General features: G+C 43.6%; 1 protein-coding gene across 1 annotated transcript in view; it reads right to left on the reverse strand.

Moving 5' to 3' along the window:
• Nucleotides 1-27,678, reverse strand: part of PSME4 (proteasome activator subunit 4) — a 2,990,260-nt gene that overhangs the window by 2,124,848 nt on the left and 837,734 nt on the right. Inside the window, exon 12 of the mRNA XM_044055122.1 lies at nucleotides 18,576-18,665. Within this exon, the coding sequence (XP_043911057.1) occupies nucleotides 18,576-18,665 (90 nt within the window). The remainder of the gene's footprint in view (nucleotides 1-18,575; nucleotides 18,666-27,678) is intronic.

Raw genomic sequence — 27,678 nt, forward strand, 5'->3', positions numbered from 1 at the left:
GCAGTGGATGAGAGAAGAGGGGTGGTTCTGTACTGTAATGAGCTGAAATGGCTGAGGCATGAATTTTGGAGGAAAACGAAAGGCCCTTGTGAAGCATCTCAGTTAAGTACTGAAGAATCTAAGGTAAATTGGGCGCTGCTGTGCCCATCCCATAAGTTTGGCTCCAGGAACAGAATTTTTTCCATTTTTCAGCATAGTATTTTCTAGTAATAGGCCTCCTTGCCTCCAGAATGACATCCATCACTTGCTTACTGAGGGATGGGAATGGTGGGATCAGGTAATTAGCCAGGCTACCAAATTCAGGGTTTGCAGCTGTGGGCGCAGAATCTGGCCCTCCTGCTGAGACAGCAGAGCAGGGGTCTGAGGCAGGTGCCATGGTGCCAGCAGTGACACACTGCGCAAGAGGGGGTACCAGTGTTGGTGTGGCCAGTCTGGTGCAATCAGTATTGTCCTCGGTTTGTCCTGTTTGATTTTTAGTACTAACTTGGAGAGGAGAGGCAGAGGGGGGGAACGGCATAAACTGTTTTTTCCAGGTGAAGGATAGGGCATCCACTTTCCAAGCTTGTTTGTGGGGAGTCCTTGTGCAGAATTTGTCCAACTGATAGTTCTGGGGGGAGGCAAACGGGGCTATCTCTGGGTTCCCCCATTTGTTTCTCAACATGTTGAATATCTTTGGTTCCAGTTTCCACTCGCATGGGTCCATGACATTTCTGCTTAGGTCGTCTGCCAGTATATTTAGATTTTCTGGCAGGAATTCAGCCTGTAGGTGCACTTTCCACTTGCGTGGGTCTATGAGATTTATGCTTAGATCGTCTGCCAGTGTATTTAGCTTTCCTGGCAGGAATTGAGCCTGTAGGTGCACTTGGTAGCTCAAGGCTATGTTCCACAGAGCCATAGCTAGCTTGCAGAGAGGGTTCCCCCCGCTTGTTTATGTACCACATAACAGTGGTGTTGTCCATCTTTACCAATAATTGCCCTGGAAGAATGTGGTCCTTGAAGGCTGTACTGTACAGCTAACATTTCTTTTTGATTGATATGCAGGTGCATTTGACTTGGTTTCCATTTGCCCTGAATGCACTGCCCTGCTAAGTGAGCCCCCAAATGCATAGTCTGATGCGTCTGTTGTTAGGGTTTGGGCGACAGGGGGGTAGAGTGAATGGCAGCCCCTTGTTGTGGTGGCAGGCCTCTGCCCACCAGGTATGACATGAATCATTGATTCTAGATCCTGAGAATGTTGACACTATAGGCTTTTTAGATACCACTGTAGTTTCCTCATATGCAGTCTTGCATATGGAATTAGAAAAATGCAGGAGGCCATGAACCTCAAGGCTTGCAGTATTTGTCTTGCAGATAAGCAGGGTCTTTGTTGCCATAAGTTTGAAGTAAGCTGTCAAATGAACTTGTTTCTCTGGCATGAGGGAAGCCATCTGGGAAGTTGTATTCAAGCTTGCTCCCAGGAATACAATTTGTTGGCAGGGTGCCAGATGTAATTTCTTTTTGTTTATGGTGTATCCCAGAGAAATTAGCACTTTTTGTACAAACGCCAGATGATTCAATAGTATGCCCTGGCTTTCTGCCTAAATTAGACAATCGTCCAGGTATGGGTACATTTGAATATTTCTTTGCCTGTAAAATGCAATGACTGGAGCTAGGCACTTTGTGAATACCCTGTGTGCAGTAGATAAGCCAAAGGGCAGTGCAGAGAAAGTACAGTTTTGTACCTACCATAAATGTAGATGTTCGAGTGCTAATACAGCTGCAGTAATCACAGATGGGTTCTCTGCCGTCAGGCGGTCCCTCGGTCGGCCGAATTCCAAAGTCTAGGTCCGGCGTCAGTTGCTGTCGCTTTCTCTCCTGACGTCAGTGAGGCCGGAGTATATAAGACACAGCCGACACCATGTTCTTCAGTCTTTCTTGCCCCAGATGTCAGGTGCCCCCAGAAGGAAGGCAATACATAAATTATGTTTATATGTATAAACAAACAATGCAATATAATCCAAAATCAGTAGTTGCAAGCAAATAAACCACAGAAGGATAACCCAGTCAGGTTGTATGAAGAGGGTGTTAGGCCCCATGCCTTTACCAAGTGGGGAAGGAGGGAGGGAAACCTGTACTGCAGCTGTATTAGCACTCGAACATCTACATTTATGGTAGGTACAAAACTGTACTATGTTCATCGTGCATACAGCTGCAGTAATCACAGATGGGTAGAGTCCCAAAGCTACGCACAGGGTGGTAGGTACTAGGAGGAACTGGGTTGGGCCAGAATGCCCTGCAACACAGTAGTGGCAAAGCCTGCTCTAGTTCTGGAATATAAAGGCAGGTGGTAGTGTTTTGTGAAGGTATGTACAGAACTCCAAGTGGCTGCCTCCAAAATATCTTTGGTAGGAACTCCTCTGAGGAAGGCTGTAGAGGTAGCTGTGGCCCTGGTGGAGTGTGATCTGATACCTGTAGGAACAGATTTCCCATGATAGGAATAACAAAACCGTATGCAGTGACCTATCCACTTTGAAATAGTCTGTTTGGAAACTGGCTTCCCTTGAGCCCCTACAGCATAGGACACAACGAGTTGTTCTGATTTCCTGAAGGACTTTGTTCTGTCCAAATAGTAACGTAGCTGCCTATGGATGTCTAAAGAATGTAGCAGCCTTTCCCCTTTGTTTTGAGGATTGGGGTAAAAGGTAGGAAGGTGTATGGCTTGATTTAAAGCTACCCTGGATACCACTTTAGGCATAAATGATGGGTTGGTACGAAGGGAAACCCTGTCTTGATGGAAGATGAGAAAGGGCTGCACCGCCATGAGGGCCTGTAGTTCCGAAACTCTACGAGCTGAAGTGATAGCCAGAAGGAAGGCTGTTTTCCAGGACAAATATTGCAAATCTGTTGAGGCAGCTGGTTCAAAAGGAGGCAATGTTAATTTTTCTAGTATGTAATTAAGATCCCAGGCTGGTATTGGTTGTTTCCTTGGTGGTCTTATACTCTTAGCCCCTCTGAGGAACTGTCGTAAGAGTGGGTGAGAAAATAAAGGAGGATCCGTGTTGAATTCTGCAGAAATGGCTCAGGCATGGATTTTTATGGAAGAAAATGAAAGTCCACTGTTCAGCAGCTCAGCTAGATACTGTAATACCTGAGGCAAGTTCAGTTTTCTAGGGTCCTGGCCTTTTTTCTCATTCTAAGAGCAAAACCGCTTCCATTTTGCGGAGTAAGCTTTTCTAGTAGATGGCCTTCTGGCCTCCAAAATGACATCCTGCACCTCCTTGGAAAGTAGGGTCTGTTGTGGTGTTAAGGAATTTTCCATGCAGCGAGATTGAGTGTTTTCAGCTGACTGTGAAGAGTTTTGTAGCTGTGCTGAGTCAGCAGAAGAGGCATTAGAGGCAGGGACCAGGGAGGAGTATGTGTTAGGCTCCTCAGGAGTGGGTACCAGTGTTGCCTTGGCCAATCTGGAGCAATCAGTATCATCTTCGGTCTGTCTGCTCTCGCTTTCAAAAGCACCTTGGGCAGAAGAGGCAGAGGTGGGAATGCGTAAACTGCCCATGCTGTCCAACTGAATGAAAGGGCGTCCACTCTCCAGGCCTTTGGATGAAAGGTCCTCGAACAAAACTTTTCCAATTGATGATTCCTGTGGGAGGCAAAAAGATCTATGTCTGGCCTCCCCCACGCTTGGATTATTTCTGTAAACACCTGAGGGTGTAACTTCCATTCGTGTGGATCTGTCATATTTCTGCCTAGATTGTCTGCCAGCGTGTTTTCCAATCCTGGCAAGTACTGTGCTTGAAGTTCGATTTGCCATTCCAGAGCCAAGTTCCAAAGAGTCATGGCTAGTCTGCACAAGGGGTATGAATGTGTTCCTCCTTGTTTGTTTATGTACCACATTACTGTGGTGTTGTCTGTTCTTATCAGTAATTGTCCTGGATGCAGGAAGTCCTTGAAAGCTGTAATTGCATTTATTACTGCTAGCATTTCTTTTTGATTGATGTGAAGGTGCTTTTCCTTTTGGGACCATTTGCCCTGAATGCACCTGTCCGTCATGTCGCCCAGGCGTAATCTGAGGCGTCTGTTGTGATGACTTGCTTTGCTTGAGGCTTGCAGAATGGGAGGCCTGTGTTTGCTTGACATGCTTGGGCCCACCATAGAAATTCCTTTTGCAAACATGGAATTATTGGTATTATTGTTTCCAAACTGTGACTGTGTTGAGACCATAGGTTTTTTAGGTACCATTGAAGTTTCCTCATATGCAACTTTGCACATGGGATTAAAAGAATGCAAGATGCCATGAATCCTAGAGCCTGCAGGATTTTCCTTGCAGTAAGCCTGGTACATTTTGCTAGTATTTTGAAGTACTGAGATAGTTGCCCCTGTTTTTCTGGCATAAGGTAGGCCATCTGGGTGTTTGTGTCCAAGTTGGCACCCAGTTAAGTTATTTTCTGAGATGGTGTTAGCCTTGATTTCTCTTTGTTGATTGTGTATCCCAGAGAATGCAGTAACCATGTCACATATGCCAGATGTTCCAGAAGTATGTGCTTGCTGTCCGCTTGGATCAGGCAGTCGTCCAAATAAGGGTAAATTTGTATCCCTTGAAGTCTGCAGTAGGCAATCACTGATGCCAGGCACTTTGTGAATACTCTGGGCGCAGTAGATAAGCCAAAGGGCAATGCAGAGAATTGATAGTGGATTGAACCTGCAAGAAATCTGAGGTATCTTCGGCAACTTTGTCTGATTGGGACATGCAGGTATGCCTCCTTGAGGTCCAATGTTACCAGCCAAAACTCCTTGCCCAGCATGGGAAGAAGCTGCTGTAATGTGAGCATCTTGAATTTTGGTGCAGTAGAAATGTGTTTAGGATGGATAAGTCCAAAATGGGTCTCCAGTCGGTTCCTTTCCTTGGTACCAGAAAGAGTCTTGAATAAAAACCTTGACCTTGTTCGTGAGTAGGTACCTCTTGAACAGCTCTCATGCTTATGAGCTTTGAAATTTGTAGTTGTGCCTCTGCCCTTTGATTTTGTGGCAGGTTTGGCATGCCTCTCATTTTTGGAAGAGTGTGGAATTGAAATTTGTAGCCTCTGTTTATAATGTCCAGGATCCATTTGTCTGTTGTGACAATATGCCAATTGCTTGCAAATAATGCTAGCTTTCCTCCCAAAGGTGCTGCCAGCTGAGACATGCTTGGCATGGAAATGAGGGAGTCATTGGGTTTGCTTCCTGTATTGTTGTGCACTGTCTTCGCCACCTCTTGGTGCTGGAGTTTGCCATTGCCGGCCTCTATATGATCCTTGTGATTGCCCTCTGCCCCTTGTGCGTCTGTATCTACCTCTTTGGGGCTTGTCAGTGGCTGGAAAGGACCAGTTTTTTGAAGGCCAATTTCTGCTAAAACGTGGTGGTTGGACCTGTAAAAAAGCTTTGACAGTTTGCATAGATTTGGCTTTTTCTTCCATTTTCCGTAGTATCTCCTCAGCATTAGTACCAAACAGCACATCCTTTTGTAAAGGAGCATCTAGAAGTTTAGCTTTCACATGATCAGGCAAGTTTTGTTCCCTAAGCCAGGCATGTCTGCGAATGACTGATCCTGTAGCAGCCGCTCTACTTGAGGCCTCTAGGGCATCATAACCACATTGTGAGGTGTGTTTACCCACTTGCTCTGCACTATGCATCATATCCTGTAACTCCTTCAAATCTGGTTGTTCAGGTTGAGACATTTTATTCCTTAATTGTGATAACAGGAACTGTTGATATTTAAGCATATGAAACTGACAATTTAAGGCCCTCATGGCTAGGGTGGCCGAGGTATATACCTTTTTTCCCCACCTTTCTAAAGATCTTGACTCTCTTTCTGCAGGAAGTGGATTCTCGGCAGTGGAGGCCTTCAATCCCTTGGGGCCTTGTGAAATGGTTTCAGGGTCAGCATTATGGCTTTTGAAGAGAAATTGGTGAGAGTTAGGTACTCTGTAGTACCTATCAGGTTTGACTGGTGCAGGAGGCAGAGAATCGGGTTAAGGCAAGCCTCGAATAAACATCATCAAGTATGTCCAAAACAGGAGGTATCGCCAGAGGTCTGTGTTGAGGTAACAAAAGAAATTCCCTAAGTCTTTTCTTGGAATCTGAAAAGTCTTGGCCTTCCCAATGGAAGTGTTCCCTCAAAGTGTGCAAGGTTTCCCCAAAGGAAAAATCCTCAGGAGGAGATACAGAAGGAATGGACTGCTCTGCATCCGAATCCTCAAAAGGGGACTAAGAGTGTTCCTCTACATCAGAATGTTCTGATAAAATGGATCCCTGATCAGAAGAGGGAGAATCTTCCTCCACTCTGGGTCTCTTGTCCGGAGGGGGTTGAGAACCCCTGATAAGAGTAATTAAATCCTCAGCCATTTTAAGCATCTGTTTTTTAGGCATGGGACCTGGAGATGGGCCCTGTGCAACAGGCCTCTTGGGATGCCTGGCTGCTTTGGATTTAGTAAAGGCCTTAATAGAAAAAGAAGATGAGGGTCTAAAGACACCATGGGTGGAAGTGGACCTGTCCACATTAGTAGGCTCAACATTAGCAAAGGCTTCGGTGGTTGTAGTCTGGGAAAGGGCCGAGGTACCAGCGGTCTCAGGTACAGAGGACACCGCCAAAGGAGTGTCGTCGGTAGTCAGGGACTGCAAAGGCGTCTCGCTGAGAACCAGACCACATGTAGCCTGTTTTGGCGTGGTGTCGGCGGGGACCGCGGGCCTCGCGTGTCGGTCCTTGTCCTTGCGTTTTTTGGACAAAACGGTAGTCGGAGTATCCAACGACATTTTATAATCAAAGGCTTTACCAAAATAGTGTTGGGCGAACTCCGCCCGACGCTTAATCGTGCGTTTATTGAAGGTAGCGCAAAAGCAACAGCCCGAGACGTCGTGGTCTGGGCCTAAACAAGGTATGCAGAAGGAATGGAAATCCTTATGCGGTATTTGCTTCCCACAAGAAATACAATTATTAACTTTTTCTGACATCGGTCTGAGGCAAGAAAAGTTTCAACGGGTACTTAGCTTTAATGAAGACTTCGGTTTCCAATATTTCCGTAATTCAGGAGCTGGCCGACCGGCACTTGCGAACTGCTTCTGCTTCGGGCACAGCGCGGCAAAAAAGGCTGAAGAACATGGTGTCGGCTGTGTCTTATATACTCCGGCCTCACTGACGTCAGGAGAGAAAGCGACAGCAACCGACGCCGGACCTAGACTTTGGAATTCGGCCGACCGAGGGACCGCCTGACGGCACAGAACCCATCTGTGATTACTGCAGCTGTATGCACGATGAACATCTGATAGTGCATGAATCCTGCTTTGAAGCGTAGGTATCTTCTGCAAGATTCCCTGATTGGGACGTGTAGGTAGGCTTCCTTTAAATCCAGTGTTGCCAACCAGGCATTCTTGCTTAGCATAGGAAGCAACTGGTGGACAGTTAGCATCTTGAATTTTGGGATCACCAAAAAAGTGCCTAGGATGGACAGATCCAGGATAGGACGTCAGAAGTTGTCTTTTCTGGGCACCAGAAAAAGTCTTGAGTAGAAACCTTGTCCCCTTTCCTCTTCTGTGACAGTTTGAATAGCCCTTATACTTAAGAGAGAGAGCTTGCTTTTGAGCCTCTGCCCACTAATTTAGGGGTATAACTGGCCAACCATTTGGGGTTGGTAAAGTGTGGAAGTGGAATCTGTATCCCTGGGAAACCATATTTAAAACCCATTTGTCCTGGGTAATGAGTTCCCAGTGTTTTGCCTGCAGAGCAATCTTTCCCCTTAAGGAAGCAGTCAGTTGAGAAGGGCTTGGAAGTTTTAAAGTTAAATCATTGAGACAGTTTACCATAGGGGGTGTCTTACTACTCCCTGCTTTGGAAGTGGGAGCCCCCCACTGCTTAGTCCAGTGCATACCTTGGGACTGAAGCCTGAGTGTTCTGCTGGGTCTGGGTTTGGACTGAGAATGCCTGGAAGAGGCAGGAAAGGACCATTTCTTAGAGGGCCAATGCCTACTAAATCTTGGAGGCTGCACTTGCAGGAAATCTTTAACAGTTTGCATAGATTTAAAAATTCCCTCCATCTTTTTAAGTACTTCTTCTGCTTTGTTGCCAAACAGGTGGTCCTGGTTTAAGGGAGCATCCAACAACTTAGCTTTAACATGATCTGGCAAAGATAGCTCCTTAAGCCAAGCATGCCTTCTAAGTACAGACCCAGTAACAGCAGCCCTGCAAGATGCCTCCAGTGAATTAAAACCACATTGCAAAGTATGTTTTCCAACTTACACAGCAGAATGCATTAAATCCTGTAAATCTTTATTTTCAGCACAGTCAGGAATCAACATCATTTTCTGTATAAGCAATCCATTAATGTGCTGCTGATACTTTAACATATGAAACTGGCAATTTAAGGCCTTAATGGCCAAGGCTGCAGAAGTGTATACCTTCTTACCCCATCTATCCAGTGCCCTGGAATATCTATCAGGGGAGGTAGGATTTTTGGCAGTTGTAGTCTTTATGCCCTTGGGTCCCTGTGAAATGGTCTCAGGATCCACAGTGGGATTTTTAAAAAGGAACTTGTGAGAGTCATGAACCCTGTAATATCTATCTCGTTTTCTAGGAGAATAGCTAAAGGCCTGTGTTGGGGCAGGAGTAAGAAATCCCTAAGCCTCTTTTTAGAATCAGAGTAATCCTGGCTTTCCCAGCAGAAATGCTCCCCAAGAGTACGCAAGGTTTCACCGAAAAAGAAATCCTCTGGAGGGGAAGCACAGGGAATTGAGTCCTCTGCATCAGAATCCTCATAGGCAGATAAGGGTAAGTCCTAGTCATCAGAAGAAACAGAAATTTCAGAATCCTGATCAGAAGAATCAAAGCCAAATTCAGTCCTAGGTCTCGTAGAGGGGGTAGGTAGACTTCCCCTGATTAAAGTAATAAGATCTTCAGTCATTCTTATCATTTGTTTTTTAGGCTTAGAGGCCTGACCCATACGGTCTGGGCATCAGTTTTCTAGGCATGGACTGAGTTTTAGGCCTTGAAGAAGAAGATGACATTGGTTTAATATGCAAGTCAGTAAGCCTGAATACACCCTCAGAAGCCGGTGCCTGCACAGTGGCTCCGGACCCATCCAAGGTAGAGACATTCGCAGGTTCCACAGTTGAAGCATCTCGCGGCATACCGGACTCCGAATAGGTCTCAGTAGAGGCCTGCGAATCTGAAGTAGCAGGTATCAGGGGCTGCGAAAGTGCCTCACTGAGGACCGGTGAACTGGCAACTAGCTTAAGAGAAGCATTGTCGGCAGCTTTGGACCTAGGCGGGCTGTCTCTTTATCTTTGCGTTTTTTCGGAGTGTCGGTAGTCGGGTGGCTTACCGAAGCCATACCTGGATAATTGAACTGAGCACCGAAATATTTAGAAGCGTAACAATACCGACAACAAAAGGTTTGTTGTTTAAATAAGGCACAAAACAGACAGCAAGGTACGTCGTGGTTAGGGTCTAGGCAAGGAATACAGTACGAATGAAAATATTTATGAGGTATTTGCTTTCCACAAGAAATACAATTATTGACTTTTACTGACATCGATTAAGAGCAAGAAAAAGTTTCCCCAATGGGGTACTTAGCTTTAGTTGAAGACTTCAGTTCTGAAACTCGAAAACGAAAATTTCAGGAGTCGGCCGACTGGCACTTGCGAACTGCTTCTGCTTCAGGCACCGCATGGAAAGAAAGACTGATAAAATGGCATCGGCTGCATGCTTTATACCCCCTCCCCCCCCCCACTACCCAATGTCATGGAAGATGAGACAGCAACCGAAGCAGGACCCAAGACTTCGTTAATCAGGTCAACTGAGGGCTACTGCAAGCAGAAAACCCAAATATGATGACTGCAACAGTGAAACATGAAGAACATCCACTAGCAACTTTTGAAATACAAAATACACCACAAATATTATAGCAGACAAAGTCCTGAAGTTGCAAATAGGGTCCAAGCCCAGGCACTGCAACACTAAAGCTCTCACTCAGGCTGTCAATGTCATGGAAGTACAGTTGTGTACACTTACCATAAATATAGATGTGTGAGTGTATTCACTGTTGCAGTCATCACATTTAGGTTATCCCTGCAAGGGTAGCCCAATACCAGAGGCTTAGTATTTCTGCGTCAGCTGCTGTCGCTTCAGGACTGGTCAGGTTGTCAGTAGTATAAAGTAAGGCAGCTGATGCCATTACATCAGTTTTTCTTGCTCTGTCAGGAGCCCCCAAGTGGGAGCCAGGTTATGGTGAAAGAACTCCACCAGTAGAAAGTAAATACCAAAATGTCCTTGTAAGGAGAGAGAGAGAGAGAGAAGAGGGGGATGGAGGGAGGGAAATCAGGACTGCAACAGTGAATACACTCGAACATGTAAATTTATGGTATGTGTACACAACTGTACTATATCCTTCGTGTTTCAATGTTGCAGTTATCACATTTGGGTTGATTCCCAAAGCTGAGGAAAAGGGTGGATGCAGTCAAGGAGACTAGGGGCTGGCTAGGATGCCTTGCAAGGCTGCAGTGGCAAAGCCTGCCCTGGATTTTGATAAGACAGGCAGGTGGTAATGTTTGGTGATAGTGTGAAAAGGAAAGCTGCAGAGGTGGAGGCTGCTCTGGTGAAGTGAGTCCTGAACCCCTTAGGGGGAGGCTTTCTGTGTTGCTTGTAACAGAAACGGATGCAGTGTGCTATCTATTTAGAAATAGTTTGTTTGGAGATGGCTTTACCCTCTGTCCCTGCAGCAAAGCTAACCAGCAATTGATCAGACTTTCTGAATGATTTAGTCCTGTCTGGATAGAATCTGAGCTGTCTGTGCACATCTAGAGAGTGCAGGATCCTTTCCCCCTTGCTCTGTCGGTTAGGGAAAAAGGTGGGCAAATGAATGGATTGGTTGAGAGCCACACTGGACAACACTTTGGGGATGAAGGATGGGTTAGTCCTAAGGGAAACCCTGTCAGCATGGGAGATGATGAAGGGCTCCACAGCCATGAGTGCTTGTAGCTCGGCTACCCTTCTGGGTGAAGTGATGGCCAGGAGAAAAGCTGTCTTCTGGGAGAGAAATTTTAACTCTGCTGAAGATGCTGGTTTGAAGAGGGGGGGGGGGGGCAGTGTGAGCTTTTCCAACACAAAGTTAAGGTCGCAAGTTGGGGAAGGTGCTCTTCTGGGTGGCCTCAAGTTGCTAGCCCCTCTTAGGAATTGTTTGATCAGAGGGTGTGAGAAAAGGGACTGCTCAATGGGGAAATGAGCAGAGATAGCAGAGGCATGAATTTTAATAGAGAAGGAAGACTGACCACTGTGTAGCAGGTCAGCTAGGTAAACCAGGATGAGAGAGAGGGAGGGAGGGCTGTGCTGTATCGGCTCCCTTAGCCTGAATCTAGGTTCAGAACCCTTTCCATTTGTCAGCATAAGACTTTCTAGTGCTAGGGCGTTTGGCCTCACTTATAACATCTAGTACTTGTTTACTGAGGTTGGCAGATTGATCAGTGGTTAGGGAATAAGTCAAGCTGCCAAATTGAGGGTCTGCAATTGGGAATGCATGACTTCTCCTTCCCTCTGGGTCAAGAGGGTTAGGGATCTGAGTGAGATGCCATGGTGGCAGTGGGGACAGGCTGCGCAGCAAGTGGGTACCAGTGCTGGCAAGGCCAATCTGGAGCAATAAGGATTGTCCTTAGTTTTTCCTCCCTTATTTTGAGTAGTACCCTGGTAAGGAGAGGTAGTGGAGAAAAGGCATAGACTGATAGATTGACCCAGGGGAAGGATAGGGCATCCACTTTCCAAGCCATGCCGTGATGCTCCCTGGTGCAGAACTTGCTGAGCTGATGGTTGGTGTGGGAGGCAAAAAGATTGACCTTTGGGGTACCCCATTTCTGAGTTATTAGGGTGAAGGTTCTTTTGTCTAGCTGCCACTCGTGTGGGTCCAGAAGATTTATGCTCAAGTGATCTGCCATAGAGTTTAGAGAACCTGGCAGGAATTGTGCTAACAGGTGTAGTTGCATGGCAGAGGTTGTGTGCCAAAGGGTCATGGCCAGCCTGCATAGAGGGTAGGAGTGAGTCCCTCCCTGCTTGTTGATATACCACATCTCAGTGGTATCTGTTTTGATCAGGAGAGCCCCTGGGGAGAGAAGGGGCCTGAAAGCTGTTAATGCATGCTGGACAGCTAACATCTCTTTTTGGTTGATGTGCAGATGGATTTGCTGTGGGCTCCATTGGCCCTGTATGCACCTGCCATCCAGGTGTGCACCCCAGGCATAGTCTGATGCATCTGTGGTGAGGGTCTGGGCAGTGGGGGATGGTGAGAAAGGCAGTCCCTTGTTGTGGAAGCATGCTGCTGCCCACCAAAGAAAAATCTTTCCTGAGGCAAGGTATCATGGGTAAAAGAGTTTCCAGGTCATGAGAGTGTTGACACTAAAGGCTTTTTAGGTACCACTGAAGTTTCCTCATATGCAGTTTGGCATATGGAATGAGTAGAATGCAAGATGCCATGAACCCCAGAGCTTGTAAGATTTTCCTTGCAGATAACTGGGGTCTGGTGGCTAGCTGAGAGAAGAACACCATCAGGTAAGTTTGCTTTTCTGGTGTAAGGAATGCCATCTGGGATGCTGTGCCCAGGCTTGCTCCCAGGAATATAATCCTTTGGGTGGGTACTAGTTTGGATTTCTTTTCGTTGATAGTGTACCCTAGGGAGGTCAGTAGGGACTTTAGAAAGGCCAGGTGCTTGAGCAGCTTTTCCTGACTGTCTGACTGAATTAGGCAGTCGTCTAAATATGGGTAGATTTGGATATTCCTTTGTCTGCAAAAGGCAATGGTCAGAGCCAGACATTTTGTGCAAACTCTGGGAGCAGTGGATAAGCCAAAGGGAAGCGCAGAGAACTGAAAGTGCAGTGATCCCGCTCTGAAATGTTGGTATTTCCTGCATGATTCTTTGATTGAGATGTGTAGGTAGGCCTCTTTTAAATTTAGGGTGACTAACCAAGCATCTTTGGAAAGCATAGGAAGAAGCTGCTGGAAGGAGGGCATTTTGAATTTTGGCATCACCAGAAAGGTGTTTAGAATGGATAGATCGAGGATGGGGCGTCATGTGCCCTCTTTCCTGGGTACCAGGAAGAGTCTGGAGTAGAAACCTTGGCCTTTCTGTTCTGCAGGAATGTGTTCTATTGCCCTCATAGAGAGCAGGGAAAGGACTTGCTTTTGCGCCTCTGTCCACTGGTTTGGAGGTAGATCTGGGAACCCTTTTTGGGTGTGGAAAGAAAATTTGTTTCCCTGGGACACTATGTTGAGGACCCAGTGGTTGCTGGTAATGATGGCTCAGGTGCTTAAGTGAAAGAAGAGTTTTCCTCCTACGGGTAAGTGAAGGTGGGCAGAGGGAGGAGGTGGTGGAGGAGAGTCATTGTGAGTTCTTACCATGACGGGGTTGCTTAGAACTCCCTGTTTTTGAAGTGGAGGAATTCCATTGTTTTGATCTCTGCATTCCCTGTGGCTGCTGTCTGGGTGGTCTGCTTCCACAGAGGGCTGAACTGACCTGGTGGGAGCAAGAAAGGACCAGTGCTTGGAGGGGCAATTCCTACTGGACCTGTAAGAAATCCATAACTGTCTGCACAGATTTAGCTTTTTCTTCCACCTTTTTTAAGGCCTCCTCTACCTTAGTGCCAAATAAGTTGTCTTTGTGCAAGGGTGCATCCAACAATTTAGATTTAACATGGTCTGGCCAGGGCTGTTCCTTTAGCCATGCATGCCTTCTAAGGACAGAACCAGTGACTGCTGTCCTGCAAGAAGCTTCTAGGGCATCAAAACCACAGTGTAAGGTGTGCTTAGTTACTTGACTTGCAGAATGCATTAACTCTTGTAACTCTTTAGATTCTGCACAAGCAGGAAAAGAAGACACTTTTTGTTTGAGGAGTTCCATGGTATGTCACTGAAATTTTAGCATATAGAACTGGCAATTTAGTGCTCTGATAGCAAGAGTAGCAGAGGTATATACTTTTTTAACCCATCTGTCTATTGCTCGGGAATCCCTATCTGAGGGGGTGGGATTCTTAGCAGAATTTGTCTTAATACCTTTAGGCCCTTGAGAAATTACCTTAGGGTCAGCAGTAGGATTTTTGAAAAGAAATTTGTGTGAGTCAGGGACTCTGTAATACCTGTCAGGTTTTCTGGGTGGAGGAGGTAGGGTGTCAGGAGTCAAACTGGATTCCAGGAAAACATCGTCCACAACATCCAGGAATGGGGGAATGGCCAGGGGTCTGTGCTGTGGAAGATCTAAGAATTCCCTGAGTCTCTTTTTATACTGAGGGTAGTCCTGAGATTCCCATTGGAAATGCTCCCTTAAGGTATGAAGGGTTTCCCCAAAGGAAAAATCCTCGGATGGAGAGGCTGAGGGAATAGAATCCTCTGCATCAGAATCCTCATAAGCAGAAAGGGGTTGCATGTCTTCATATTCAGATGCATCAGTCTCATCAGACTCCTGTTCAGACAAAACTACTGGGGACAGATCTCTTTTTCTTTTGGAATGGGTAGCTTGGCTTCCCCTGATAAGCATGATATGGTCTTCCATCAATTTAAGCATTTGAGAATGAGGCAAGGAAGCAGGTGCCTGAGAGTGGGTCATCGGTTTCTTGGGTGTGGTTCGTACCCTGGGACTTAGAAACTCTGTTGTTTTTGAAAGAATGGTAGACGCGAAAGAAGTCATCTGTTTGTGTCGAGAATCGCTAGTGTGAAGTACTTCCTCGAAAGCCGGTGCCTGCTCAGTGGCTCTGGACCCATCCAAGGGAGAGACAACCACAGGATCCTTAGACGAAGAAGAGTTTTGCGGCACACTGGACTCCAAAAGTGTCTCAGTAGCGGCCTGCGAATCCACAGAAGCGGGCATCAGGGGCTGCAAAAGCGCCTCACTGAGGATCGGAGAACTGACTATTAGCTTAACAGAAGTGTCATCGGTAGGCTTGGACCTGTGTGGTCTGTCTCTGTCTTTGTCCTTACGTTTTTTCACAAGATCTGCTGTCAGATGGCTTACCGAGGCCATATCGGAATTCCAGGACTGAGAGAAAAAATATCTAGCTACAATAAGGGCCCAACGATGTATAGTTCTCGCGTTCGTTGAACAAAGCACAAAAGTGACAGCGGGGGATGTCGTGGTCTGGGCCTAAGCAAGTGACGCAGTAAGTATGAAAGTCTCAGTGTGGTATTTGCTTTCCACAGGCGAGACAATTGTTAACTTTTTCTGACATCGGTTAGTGCAAGAGAAAAGGATGCCCAATGGGGTGTTTAGCTTTAGAAGACTTCAGCTTTAATTCAGAAGACGAAGCTCAGGTCGCGGTCGACCGGCACTCATGCGAACTGCTTCTGCTACGAGCTCCACAGCAAAAAAGACTGATGTAATGGCATCGGCTGCCTTAACTTTATACTACTGACAAACTGACATCAGTCCTGAAGCGACAGCAACCGATGCAGAAATACTAAGCCTCTGGTATTCGGGCCAGCTGAGGGCTACCCTGGCAGGGATAACCCAAATGTGATGACTGCAACAGTGAAACACGAAGAACATCTACTGAGTACTCTCTAATGGCACAGGTAATCAGTACTTGAGAATGTCCAGCAACATACCTATGAAAGCAATTCTCTGAGAAGGGATTAGAAAACATTTCTCCCAGTTTATGGTTCCCCACAGGATTACAAATTACAGAAGTACTCACTGCATGGACACCTGAACAAAGAAACAGAAAAGGTCTACCCAATCACACAGGTAGGGAGAGACATGTATACTTTCTGAAAAACCTCAAACAACTGAGGAATACTCTGGGAAACGAAAACTTAATTTGTAACACTGTGGAAGTGATGCTCACCCAGACAACTGGGTTGACTCCAAAAGGAATCAGTCATATCCACTCGTACCATCCAAATATTTTTCATCAAAATGCAATACTTCCACAAAAAACTGGAAATGACCACACAAAAGTGTCATGACTAAAGTCACTGATGTCCATGAAGGGACAGAAACCATCAGTCTCCTTCAGAATCAGAGAGAGGTGGGAGCAAACTCATGACCCTGTTCTGAATGATGGAGCTTTTACTGGGGAGGACCCAAGAGCTCTAAGATGTAGCTAAGAAGTGGTTACATCCAGAACCCAAACGTCTTTACTGATGGCTGTCCAAGACAGGACACAACAATAAGACTCCTTCCCAATCCACCCAGGATAAGTTAGGACTGCTGTAGCTGAGCCAGAAGAGTTGTCCCCTTGGGTAATTTGCCTAAAAGGAAACAACACCTTGAAATGCCTAAGCAACTACCTACTTACTAGGTCTACACGTGGGGGAGGAAAGCAGTACACGAGCATAATACACAGCTGCATCCACAATGATGGACGACTCTTTCCAAGTTAAGAAGTCATTCACCTCTGAAGAAGTCTGGAAAAGAGCACTTTCCTCGTAAGCTGAACATCCATAATGTTTGAACTTCTCTTTGAGAGTGGACACACACTGCAATACCTTCAATCATAACCAAACTCCTGTGGCTATGGTCCTAATCATGGCATCAGCACAACCAAAACTACAGCAAACCATCTGGCAAGTTAAATATGTCAGGCAATGTAGTCTTAATCGGGTCGTCCTTAATCCCGGACAGATTAACCTGCCAAGTTTTCCAAATCCTGATGGACTAAAAAGATGATGCAGCCAGTTAGCCTAGAGGAAAACTGATGAAGGATATGATCCATGCTGCCAGGGGCATGTATAGGACATCACAAATTGTGTGTTCCACAAAAGAAGAGTCTGGGAACTTCCAAACTAAAAGAACAATAACCAAAATCACCAGTTCCCAGAGGAAGATGAACAAAACACTTTTCCATGTATACAGTTAAGCATTTCTGGAAGGATGGAATGAGGATCTGGCACAATTCCAAAGAGAATATCAAGAATTTCAAGGTCTGTGGAAAAGGGTTGGGGGGGGGGGGTCCATCCTGGGCCAAGGCAAATTGGATGGGTGAAGACAAGAGTTCTTTATCCATTTTAAATGTAGTGCCTTCTGTGTTTTTAGAGCCTTTACAGGAGCCTGACAGAAAGGAATTACCAAGCCTCTACAAGACTCCACCTCTTTCATTCATGGGTGGTTTCACACACGAACAAACATGCAATACACTCATAGCAAGTTTTGGGTGAAAGGGAACTGGTGTCTGGCAGCACTCAGGAAAGAAAAGCTTGCCATAAGGCATACAAATACTGAATAAAAATGCAGTCCTGCAACTACAACTCAAGCTCTGTTCAAACAAATATCTCCTTTATGTCAAGGTCTTGACCCATGATCCCCAGTATTGTCATGATGTCAGCATCTACCCTACCCTGGACCAAGAGACAATGATGGCTCATAGGGGAGATTCAGGAAGAGGAGACTACTGTCACAAATACCCCTACCTCATGCCAGGTGACTCCACAGACCACTCCCTATGATCAAGGGCATCAGCCTGGTGCTTTAAACAATTAACGAAAATACGGACAGTGCGTACACTCCCCCTCACTTGGGGTGGGAGCAAAAGGAGGAGCTCCTACTGGCACTGAACCCATTAAAAAGGGCTAGTGCTTGCTACAGATATTTACTTGACAAGGACAGCCAAAGCAATTATGAACATAAAATACTATTTTACCAGCAAGTGTTAGGCTCCAACCTAACTTCTAAGCTTTGGCTCTTTTAAGGGTGCTGGCTAACACATACGGCTGCATGCACATGTTCCAATCACTGAACCTCAATGAAAGGGCTTTCCACAGTTGAAAATTCAACAGGCAGTGATGCAGGCCAGAAATATTACCCTCAGATATCTGCAAGTGGCAGGGTTTTAATTACTGGCACCTATGAAAATGCTTCATGTCATGCTCTTTCTCAACAGTAAAAACAATGGCAGTGCAAGAATTGGCATTAAGCAGGCAGCTAAAGGGTCACTTGAGACTCTGCACCTGGGCACGGAGCAAGGGAACTTTTCTGGATCAGCACCTGGGCATGAAGCAAGGGAACTTTTGTAGATCTGTACTTTGGCACCGGAGCTCAACTCAACAACAACTTTCATACTGCAACAAAATCATTTTTTTTTTACAACAGAGAAGCCCAGTCCATGTCCTCAACACCCCTTTATTTCTAAATACATTAAATCTGAGATCTTGCAACCATTACGGAAAAGGAAAACTTTCCTGCCATCACAGGTTCATAATTTTTGCCATCAATACTGATAATCTTTCAATTTAAAGAAGACTTTGTTGAGCTTAATGGACCAATCCTGTTTTAATCAAAACTGAAGCAATTAAATCTATGTGTCCCAGATCGCTAACTACATTTGCACATTGTCCTAAGCACCCTTTTGGTTTAAGTCCTACCCATGATTTTTCTGCAACTGCTTTTCTTTAAGGAAAAAAGCAATGACTGAGAATTTTAGCAGCTATCTCCATGGAGCAATGGGTGATATAAACCTTACAAAAATAAAAATACTGACAGAAATTTAAAAGCAGATACATAAAAACAAAGCAATGTTCCAGGTTATACCAAGAGAGTACAAAATGTTAATTGTCAATACAGTTCTAGCAATTTTTTATAACACAGTGTTCAGTAACTTACCTCTGACAGGTCATCTCTTTCTTGTAAAGCTGAAGAACAGTCCACAAAAGGCACTAATGTGGCAAAGGTTGCAATAAACTGAAAGGTTATCTATTTAAAACATAAAATGTGAAGTTAATATACATTAGTATAACTACATAAAGGCACCTGACTACACCACACATATGTAAATGCACTTTGCATGCCCTCACCAAATCAGCTTTCTCCAGACCTGAATGTAATACCACACCCCTCAACATGCTCCCTTTGTTAACATGTATAATGTAAAGCCAAATGAAGAGGCATAACAAAAAAATTTGTGTATCCTCCACTGAAAAATCTCAAGCAAGAGTCAAGAAAATCATTGTCCAATCCAAGGTCAAACAGTAGCTTCTGGGCAACATAGACAGGATTTTCACCACAGATCTATTTTCATGATGATATATGACAAATTTAAGAGGCCTGTGTTTCTTACAAGAATCACCATACAGATTTTCTCATCACATACCTCCAGATGCTATAAAACACAGCAAATGGCTCAATACTTCAAATGAATAGTTCCAGATTAAAATCAGACATTTCCAAATCCCAGGCATGATTATAACAACTGCATTACCTAATGCATGTGGCAAGTAAACTTCTCCTAGAAAACAAACACAAAGTGATGTACATGTAACTAATGAGGATCTAGAGCAAAATGACCCAAAATTGTAAACAACCTAGTGGTTATACATTTCACCTCTTAGCAGGCAAAAATTTGTAAGAATTTCTGCATACAAATTTCAGGCTACACACATACATTTAGACACAGATAAAAGGTTTAATGAAATGTGTACATATATATATTTTTTGCTATGATTAGCTAATCAATATTATTAACCATTTATTTTCATGCCACCCTCACAACTGATTCAAGACGCTTCCCTCAAATATAGTTTAAAATAAAAATTACTTATAAAAAACAAATACAAAAATCCCAAGAAGAAAACATTGCCCACCTACTAAACCCCTCAAAATCAAATAAAGAAAATGCATACTTACAGCTCTGACTGCAACCAGACACTCAGGGAACTGCAGTATGAATAAAAAAGGGACTAATTCTAAATACTTACAATAATATTAACTAAAAACAATTATACAACGACCCCCCGTTAATATTCCAAAACGTGCACACTGATTGGTCAGCATGCACGTTGTTAATCAAAGACTTATGCTAATGGTAAAAGGTCCAGTTGCCCAGACTTTTTCCATTAGTATAAGTCTTTTTTTTTTTTTTTTTTACAGCAACGGAGAACGCAAGAACTCCGTTGCTTTTTAGAAACTGTCTCGCTATGTTAAAGGAGTTTAACATAGCGAGACAGCTTTAAAAAAAAGTAACGGAGATCTTCCTTTCTCCGTTGCTTTTTTTAAAGCGGTCTTGCTATGTTAAATGGGTTTAACATAGCGAGACAGCTTTAAAAAAAGCAACAGAGATCTTCCTTTCTCCGTTGCTTTTTTTAAAGCTGTCTCGCTATGTTAAACTCCTTTAACATAGCGAGACAGTTTCTAAAAAGCAACGGAGATCTTGCTTTCTCCGTTGCTTCCACTCACAGCTCTGATGTACTGAGTAAGCATACATGCAGGACATCAGAACTGCAGAATACCAGACAGCTGCGGAAGGGCAGCACGGAGGCATTATACAATGCCATTATTTAAGAAAAGTATTTTTTTTCTTAAATAATGTCATTGTATAATGGCAATAACCCACTTCTGGGTGTGGGTAATGCTGGATTTACCCACAGTTGTCTTTGTTTGGCTACTCGGACTTCGCCCTCGTGGGTAAATCCAGCATTACCCACACCCAGGTGTGGGTTATTGCATAATTAACCCAGGGTGGCACAGTCATCCAGTGAATAGCACTGTTGCCTCAGCACTTGGTTCTCCAGTACAACTTTCAATAGCCGTGGTTTCTATGCAGTCTAACCATCTTCCCCTCTGTCCACCTGGATATACTAGCACTCACTCAACATGCTGCTTCTGCTAACTTGTTTCCTCCTACATCACAAGGAATTGCTACAGGTGAAATAGTGGTCCTCTAAACTTTCCAAAGATATGCATGTGTGTGTCCGGCTGGCAAAATGGTTAAGGTCATCTTCCATGCACAAAGTACACAGCTTGATCCTGACCTTAATTCAAATGCCTGTATGGAGTTTACATGTCCTCCTTGTGCCTCTGTGGGGTTTGTCCCACCACCCAAAAACATGCTGAATGCTTCAACCTCAAACTCAACCAAGAATGGAGTTGGGGGCAGCAGCACAGACTCCAGATGGTGTCTATTGAGGGAAACAGTAGTATGGGAATCAACTGTGGTGTGCTATATCTTCTAGATAGGAAAACATGGATTGCAGACTTCTTCGTGCCAGGGTTAACCACCTGACAATGTAAAAATCAGCTCTAGGTGATTTGGTCACTTTGACAAATGCTGACAAAAATGAGGATGGGTATTTGCCTGTGATAAGTGGGTTTAGGACCTGGCTTACTCTGAAATCTGCAAGGGACCCATGTTAATGGGAGAAAGGGGTACATGTGCCCCTACTGGGCAGTGTTTGCCTGTCAAAGCCCAGCAGAAGTGGGTCAGTAAGCTACTCGCTGACCATTGTTTTGCTCGGAATATCTGTTGAATGAAAGCTGGACATAAAACCCAACAACCTGCCAAAAATTAAATAAAGATTGCTACACTCAATATAGGTTCGCTGACTGGATGTAGCTTGGAAATGAATGACATGATGGCAAGGAGAAGGCTGGATGTCCTCTGTATTCAGAAGATAAGATGGAAAGGCACAGCAGCAAAACCACTAGGCTTAGGATCCAGAATCTACCACTCAAAAGAGGACAGACTAGAAATGGTATGGGAATTGTGGTGAAGGAGAGGCTTTAGAAGACAATGAGGGATGTCATCAGAATTAGTGACAGACTCATTGCAATCAAACACTCATGTAAAGGACAGGTCACTCTTCATAATCTCAGCCTATGCCCAGCAGCAGGGTTGTGACAATGAGGAAGAGTACAGTTAGGCAGCAGTTGTAGGGTTTACTATAAAAAGCAAGACAACGTATGTTGGTGTTGATATGGGGGGGGGGGCATAAACATACTGGGGCAGAACAGATTACGAGGAATGCTTGGGTCTACATGAGTGGGGCAAAGGAATAAAGAAGGAAAAGTCATATTAGGCCTCTGTCCGACAAAATGGTTTGCTGGTGGCCAGCACATCGCTCAATAGACAGACAATCACAAGATCATATATAAGAATGACCAACATGCAACTCAAGCTGACTTCCTCCTTGTAAGAAAAAGGCATTGGGCTGGAATGAAAAACTGCAGTGTCTGCCGCAGTGAAACAGTTCACCCACAGCAAAAAACACTGACTGCCACAATCAAATGCAAGATCCTGTCAGAGAATACTTTAAAGATCAAAAGAGACCAAGCTGAAGATCTGGAAGTCAACTGGAGAGAAAGCACAAGAGTTCAAGGAATTACTCAGTGCTCTATCATCTCAGAAAGAAATGGAAACAGGTGTAGTAGTTGCAGAATGGCAGTGCCTCAAAACAGCATGGGTGAGGCTTACAGAACAGATATGTGGCAAAGTTGAGTATGGAAGCAAGGTACATAAGAAGAGCTGGTAGTGGAATATAGAAGACCAGGAACTTGTCAAAAGAAAGAAGGAGTGCAGGAAAAAGTGGGAGTCAGAAAAGACAGACCAGGCTAAGAAGGGTTACTGGTTGTCTAAGAAAGAAACTAAGAAAAAGTTGCAATAGCGAAGAACAGGTATCACAGCAGTCTACCAACTTCTGGAAACGGATTCAGCAGATGGCACAAAAACTCTATCAGTTTGCAAAGCAAAAACATAAGACATGCCAGCATCAACCTACCACTTCACAGGACATCAAAGGCAGATGAAGAGTATTTCAGCAGCTTCAGAATCAAGAAAAACCCAAAGAAAATGTACTGCCCCTGACACAGCCTATGATGAAAGAACTGGAGCCAACCCTAAAAGTAAGAACAGTACTAAGGAAAATGAAGTCAGGAAAAGTAGCACGCTCAGATGAGGTTAGAGCAAATATAATCAAGATGTTGAGTAAGCTACAGAAGAAATGGCCCCTGAGGGTAATCATAACAGTATGCAGAGAAAGGTGCACTAGTGCCACTGTACAAGAGACAAGGGGACATTTACAACTATGGTCAGTACAGAAGTATCAAACTCCTGTCACATCCACGAAAGTTCTGAAGCTGCTGAGTGATAAATGAATATGCAGAGTTGTACAAAATAAGATGGGAAATGAGCAGTTCGGATTCAAATTAAGATGCAGCACAACCAAACTGATGTTTACAGTGATACATGTAACGGAGAAGACACTAGAGACTAATAGAGTAGCTGAGAACTGAGACTGAAGGAAAAACAGTACAACAGGTTAACAGCTTCAAGTATATGGGAGGGGTGGCTGAGGAGAAGCAAAGTCTGAATAAGGGGAGGGAGTCAAAGTTAAACTCAGAGGGCCAGGGGTAATGTATGAAGTATGCTAAAGAAGCTGTAATATAAGGGGTATACAACAGCAGAGTGACTAGTACTACTTTATGATAAAGAAACCCAGGCAGTGAAGGCAGAACAGTTGAGGGGACTAGAGGTGATGGAGTTGAAGTGCCTGCAATGGGTGGTAGGATCTGGCAAGCAGTCACTGGTGCTATGACTCCCTGAGATAACATTTGTTCCAGAACTGGAGGAAAGAGGTACAACCAGTTTAATGTGGCAAGGAGGAATCCCCTGGAGAGGAGAGAGTCAGAGACTTCCATTGCCAAGTGTATCCCTCTTCAATGGGGGAGGGGGTGAGAGCTTTCCTGTTCATTTTGGGGCCTCCTTGTCCTTTTTTTAACATCCTGTTTGTTGGCACCTTGCTAGTTGAATTAAAAACGGGAGCTTTCTTCTCTCATCAAATCTCTTAAGCACCTCAGCCACAGAAGGGCTAAAAAGAACTTCCTTCAGGTCTGGGAGTTAGGGCAAAGGGTTAAGACTGTGACCTTCAGTTCCTATGGTGCAGGGTTTGATTCCGCAGCCCTCATTTGCCTACCATGTAAACTTAAAGTCACTTAACCAGACATTGCTCTTGGGTTGTCCCTGAAAAGGGACGGTGTGTCCAATGGGCCTATCTGGTCAACAAATAGATGGTATTGTTACTATTGTTATTACTACTATTCCTTGTCCAAGACAGAATTTAAATTTTCAGTTTTGGTATCTTCAGGAAGACTTTGCAAATGTATCTAAGCAAATCTACTAGACTGACCCAGAAGCAGCAGCATCAAAAGAACATTAAGGCATACTTAATTATGTGACAAGAAGATAAATTAAAGGCATTCAAAGACATCCAGTTAGCTTGTTAATGTGCTCAAAAGACAGAAGTAAAAACTTTAACAAGTGAGCCTGGCAGTTTAAAATTCTGAATATTAAATGGGAAAAAGAATAATCCTTCCTCACAAATTTGTCAAAAGCTTTCTCATCCTTGCCAGAGGGAATGGGATTAGTAATTTGGTTAGGGAAATCATTTCATGGTCTGCTTTGGGGTGAAAAAAATAAGTATTTGTGAGTCTAAGGTACCCTCTACAACCTATCAAACTTCCTAAGGGCAGGATGCTGACTATAAGTTAAACCACAAGCTGTCATAAAATCATTCTCTAAAGGAGATAAAACAGGACAAACAGCTACAGACTGAGGAATACACAACAGTAACAAATTACAATACAATTACTGGGAAACAGAAACTGTATTCTGATTTGGTTGAAAAAATATTTCATTTTAGATAAAGTTTCAAAAAGGTCTTCTGGAGGGAAAACCAAAGCAAAACCTGCCTCAGAATCAGAACCTTCAACTTGTGAAAAAAATCCTAAAACACAACATTCTCCCACCAACCCTGCTGTTCTGACTGAAAACCACAGTTAGAAAGAGAAGGAGGTCTTTTCGCTTTCCTTCTTGAAGAGAAAGTAGGCAAAGAAAAAGCAGAAATTTATCCAATCTTTATTATCCCCTGAAATAAAAACAGGAGAAGCCTTTTTTTTTTTTTTTTTTTTTACTTTTTGTTTCCTTTTCCTGGGAAACTCCCTGGAAGGGGACAGGCACAAAGCAGGCATGCTATCCTGGGGCTCAGGCTCCCTTTCCTGGCTATGCAGTAATGCAGTACACTTTCACTCACCCCCCCCCCCCCCCGCCCCTTCTCCAGTGACTGGCAAGAGGGAAGCAGGCCTGAAACCAAAAGACTCCCTTGACAGCTGTTTACTTCTTGCAAATAGGGGAAGGAAGAGCCAACTAAACTTGTAAATGCTCCATAGGTTCAGGCCCAAAGAACTAGCAGAGCCTCTAAAGAGTTGGTTAACTCGGTGCCAGATAAAATGGTGATTTTGAAGTGAAAAAAATAGCCTGACAGTCCCTTAAAGCACCAAGTTCCTGTTTCTAAAGCACAAGTTCTACACAAGAATATTAAACAGATTTAAATACACTGTAACTCCACAAGCATTCATATGAATAAAGTCCTCTGGTACAAAATGACAGTCCAAACAAAATAAGTTTCCTAGCATAAATATTAGTTTCACAGAGAGAACATGAGCTTTCCATAAAAGTGGACATACCCTCCCAGCCTTGATGGATCGCTAGCCAACTCTCAATTTCACAAAGACAGCAAAAGGACTGCACTTCAGCGGCAAGAAAGCTCTGAAGCTTTTAGCGCTATAACTTCTTTTTATATGGAGCTCTGCTCAAGCTTGTGGCAGTTATGAGTGCAAGGAAACTGTTCTGTAGATTTGATCAACTGGCTGGTTGGTCATATTCTTGGCAGGGTATAACCTGAAAAGTTCAGGTTACTGCAAGAGTGATTTAATGTTGAATGCCTATCTTGCCAACATATCTGTTTCAGTGGTGGTTTAGGGTGGTATTCATTTTGTGAATGAGTAGGAGGTTACATAGCATTGGATCATTCAAGGCTCTGTAGGCAAGGCTGAAATGTCCTGTCAGCAGTCAGCAAGAAACAGAAAAGAGTGACAGCACTTAACGGTGGTAACAGTAACTCAAGAAGGACATGCCCTTAACTCTTTTGGTACAGAAACACTGCAGATTCTTGAGCAAAGTCATATTGCTAGCCAAGTTCTCACCAAAGGGGGCATTATGTTCTAGTACTGGCCTGAAAAGGGAGGCGTACATGTCCTTCCAGAGTTGAAAAATCTCAAATGCCAACAATACAGTGAGCTCACAAGTGAAGTGAGTTTTCATAATGTGAAAAGTTGTTGATTTTACATATAACCTGGATGGTTGGTTATTTATGCTACACTTCACTTAGAGTACTTATTTCCTAAGCACTTGTGCATGAAGTATTAGAATACAGTAAAATAAAAATGCAGAAATATTGCACTTGGTGAAGGATTTTTCAAAGCAGATGTAATCTTTTTTTTTTCCTTAGAGCATATGCATTCTTCAATAAGAAGGACAAAGTGCACAACTAATGCTAAACTATGAAAAAAAAGATACAAAACTTTAGTATAGCAAATTATTAAACAAGTTCAAAAGTCTTTACAACAAGATTATAATTTTTCTTTTTATTTATCTTTGCTTACTGGGAAAGTCTGACTGGAATAAAACCCTTTTTCAACATAGGCTCGGAGAAAAGTTCCACATTTAACATCAGTTTGACATATATATAAAATACAGTTACATGATATCAGCAGGAATATACAATATAGATAAGTGTACATACATGAGAAAAAAAAGCTTTACAATAGCTTATATAAACATAACTTAGAAACGAAGCACATACATAGCTTTCACAGGTATATAGAATGTTGATTATTCATCAGAAATAGACACAAGTTTGTATACAGGAAAGTCTGATATAACATTGCAAAATATACTGTAATATTACCTGCAATTTCTAGCAAATAAAACAGTGAAAAGAAGAGGCAGCTTAACTATGGAAATATTAGAAAAGGGAGAAGCAGTTGACAAAATATAATAAAAAAAACAAAAGTAAAATAAAGAGACAAACAACAACCTCAATCAAGCTGTAGACACAAAGCAGTAACAGTACAGGGATACAAATCCAACTTTGGTAAGCCGAAGCACACAGTCATGTGACCATCTGCCAGAAGATACAGTTAAGGTGGATATGATATTCTAAAAGCCTACCATATCCAACACATCACTGACAAACACCCAAAAATGTCTAACTACAAAGTTCAACTCATGACCAAATCCAACAAAGCAAATTAAAGACAGGCAGCCCAGCCAATCAAAGGAGGATTCAGAAACCTCCTAGGCAATTCAGATAAGTTCCAAGTGTCCCTCAGCTGACGGCCAATAACTCAAGTTATCGCTAAGCATATTACAGGTAGTACTTTCTTTGCATTCTTTACTGCTAGGAACTTGGACATCATGGATGGTGTTTTCTACTGCAGTTGCTGTCATAGCACATTATTTTGGATGTTAGTTTTGGGGTTTGAGTGTTCAATTCTTTTCTTCTTTTTACTACTTCTGGAAGCTGAGACACATCTAATTTATTAGCCGAGTAGGAGGATAGCCACACCTTTTCTCTTTCTTTGGTTGGGGGGGTATATTTTCTACAGTAATATGTATATATTTATTTATTTATTTTTATATTTTACATTTGTTGACCAGGATAGTCCAACTGGATACTTGTCTATTTTCAGTGAAGGCCTGGGGAGAAAAGCTCCATACATACACACAGAAAAACGGTTACATTAATCAAGTTAAAGCACTGTTACAGGTACAATACATAAGATAAGTCATTCATTTTGTCATATATAAATCTGATTTGTTATAGAGTAACAATTAGGAAGCAATGTAGGGGTGGCCAAAAGACCTCTTTAGAACATATTTATATTGCCAGGGTTAGTCAGATTAGGGCAAGGACATAGCCACTGCCTTTTAAAGTACTGTTTCAGATTTTTTTGAATCGGGTTAGAACGGGTTCTGAAGTAAGCTCAGCAGGAAGCGAGTTCCATATTTTACCAACAGAGTTGGCATATACAGAGTCCCCAGAAGAGTTGTTGCTTTTGAGGGTTTGGACTAGTAATTTGTTAGATGAGCGAAGTG

The sequence above is a fragment of the Protopterus annectens genome, chromosome 1.part2, assembly GCF_019279795.1.
Source record: "Protopterus annectens isolate FY-2018-M chromosome 1.part2, PAN1.0, whole genome shotgun sequence".
NCBI classification, from domain to species: domain Eukaryota; kingdom Metazoa; phylum Chordata; order Ceratodontiformes; family Protopteridae; genus Protopterus; species Protopterus annectens.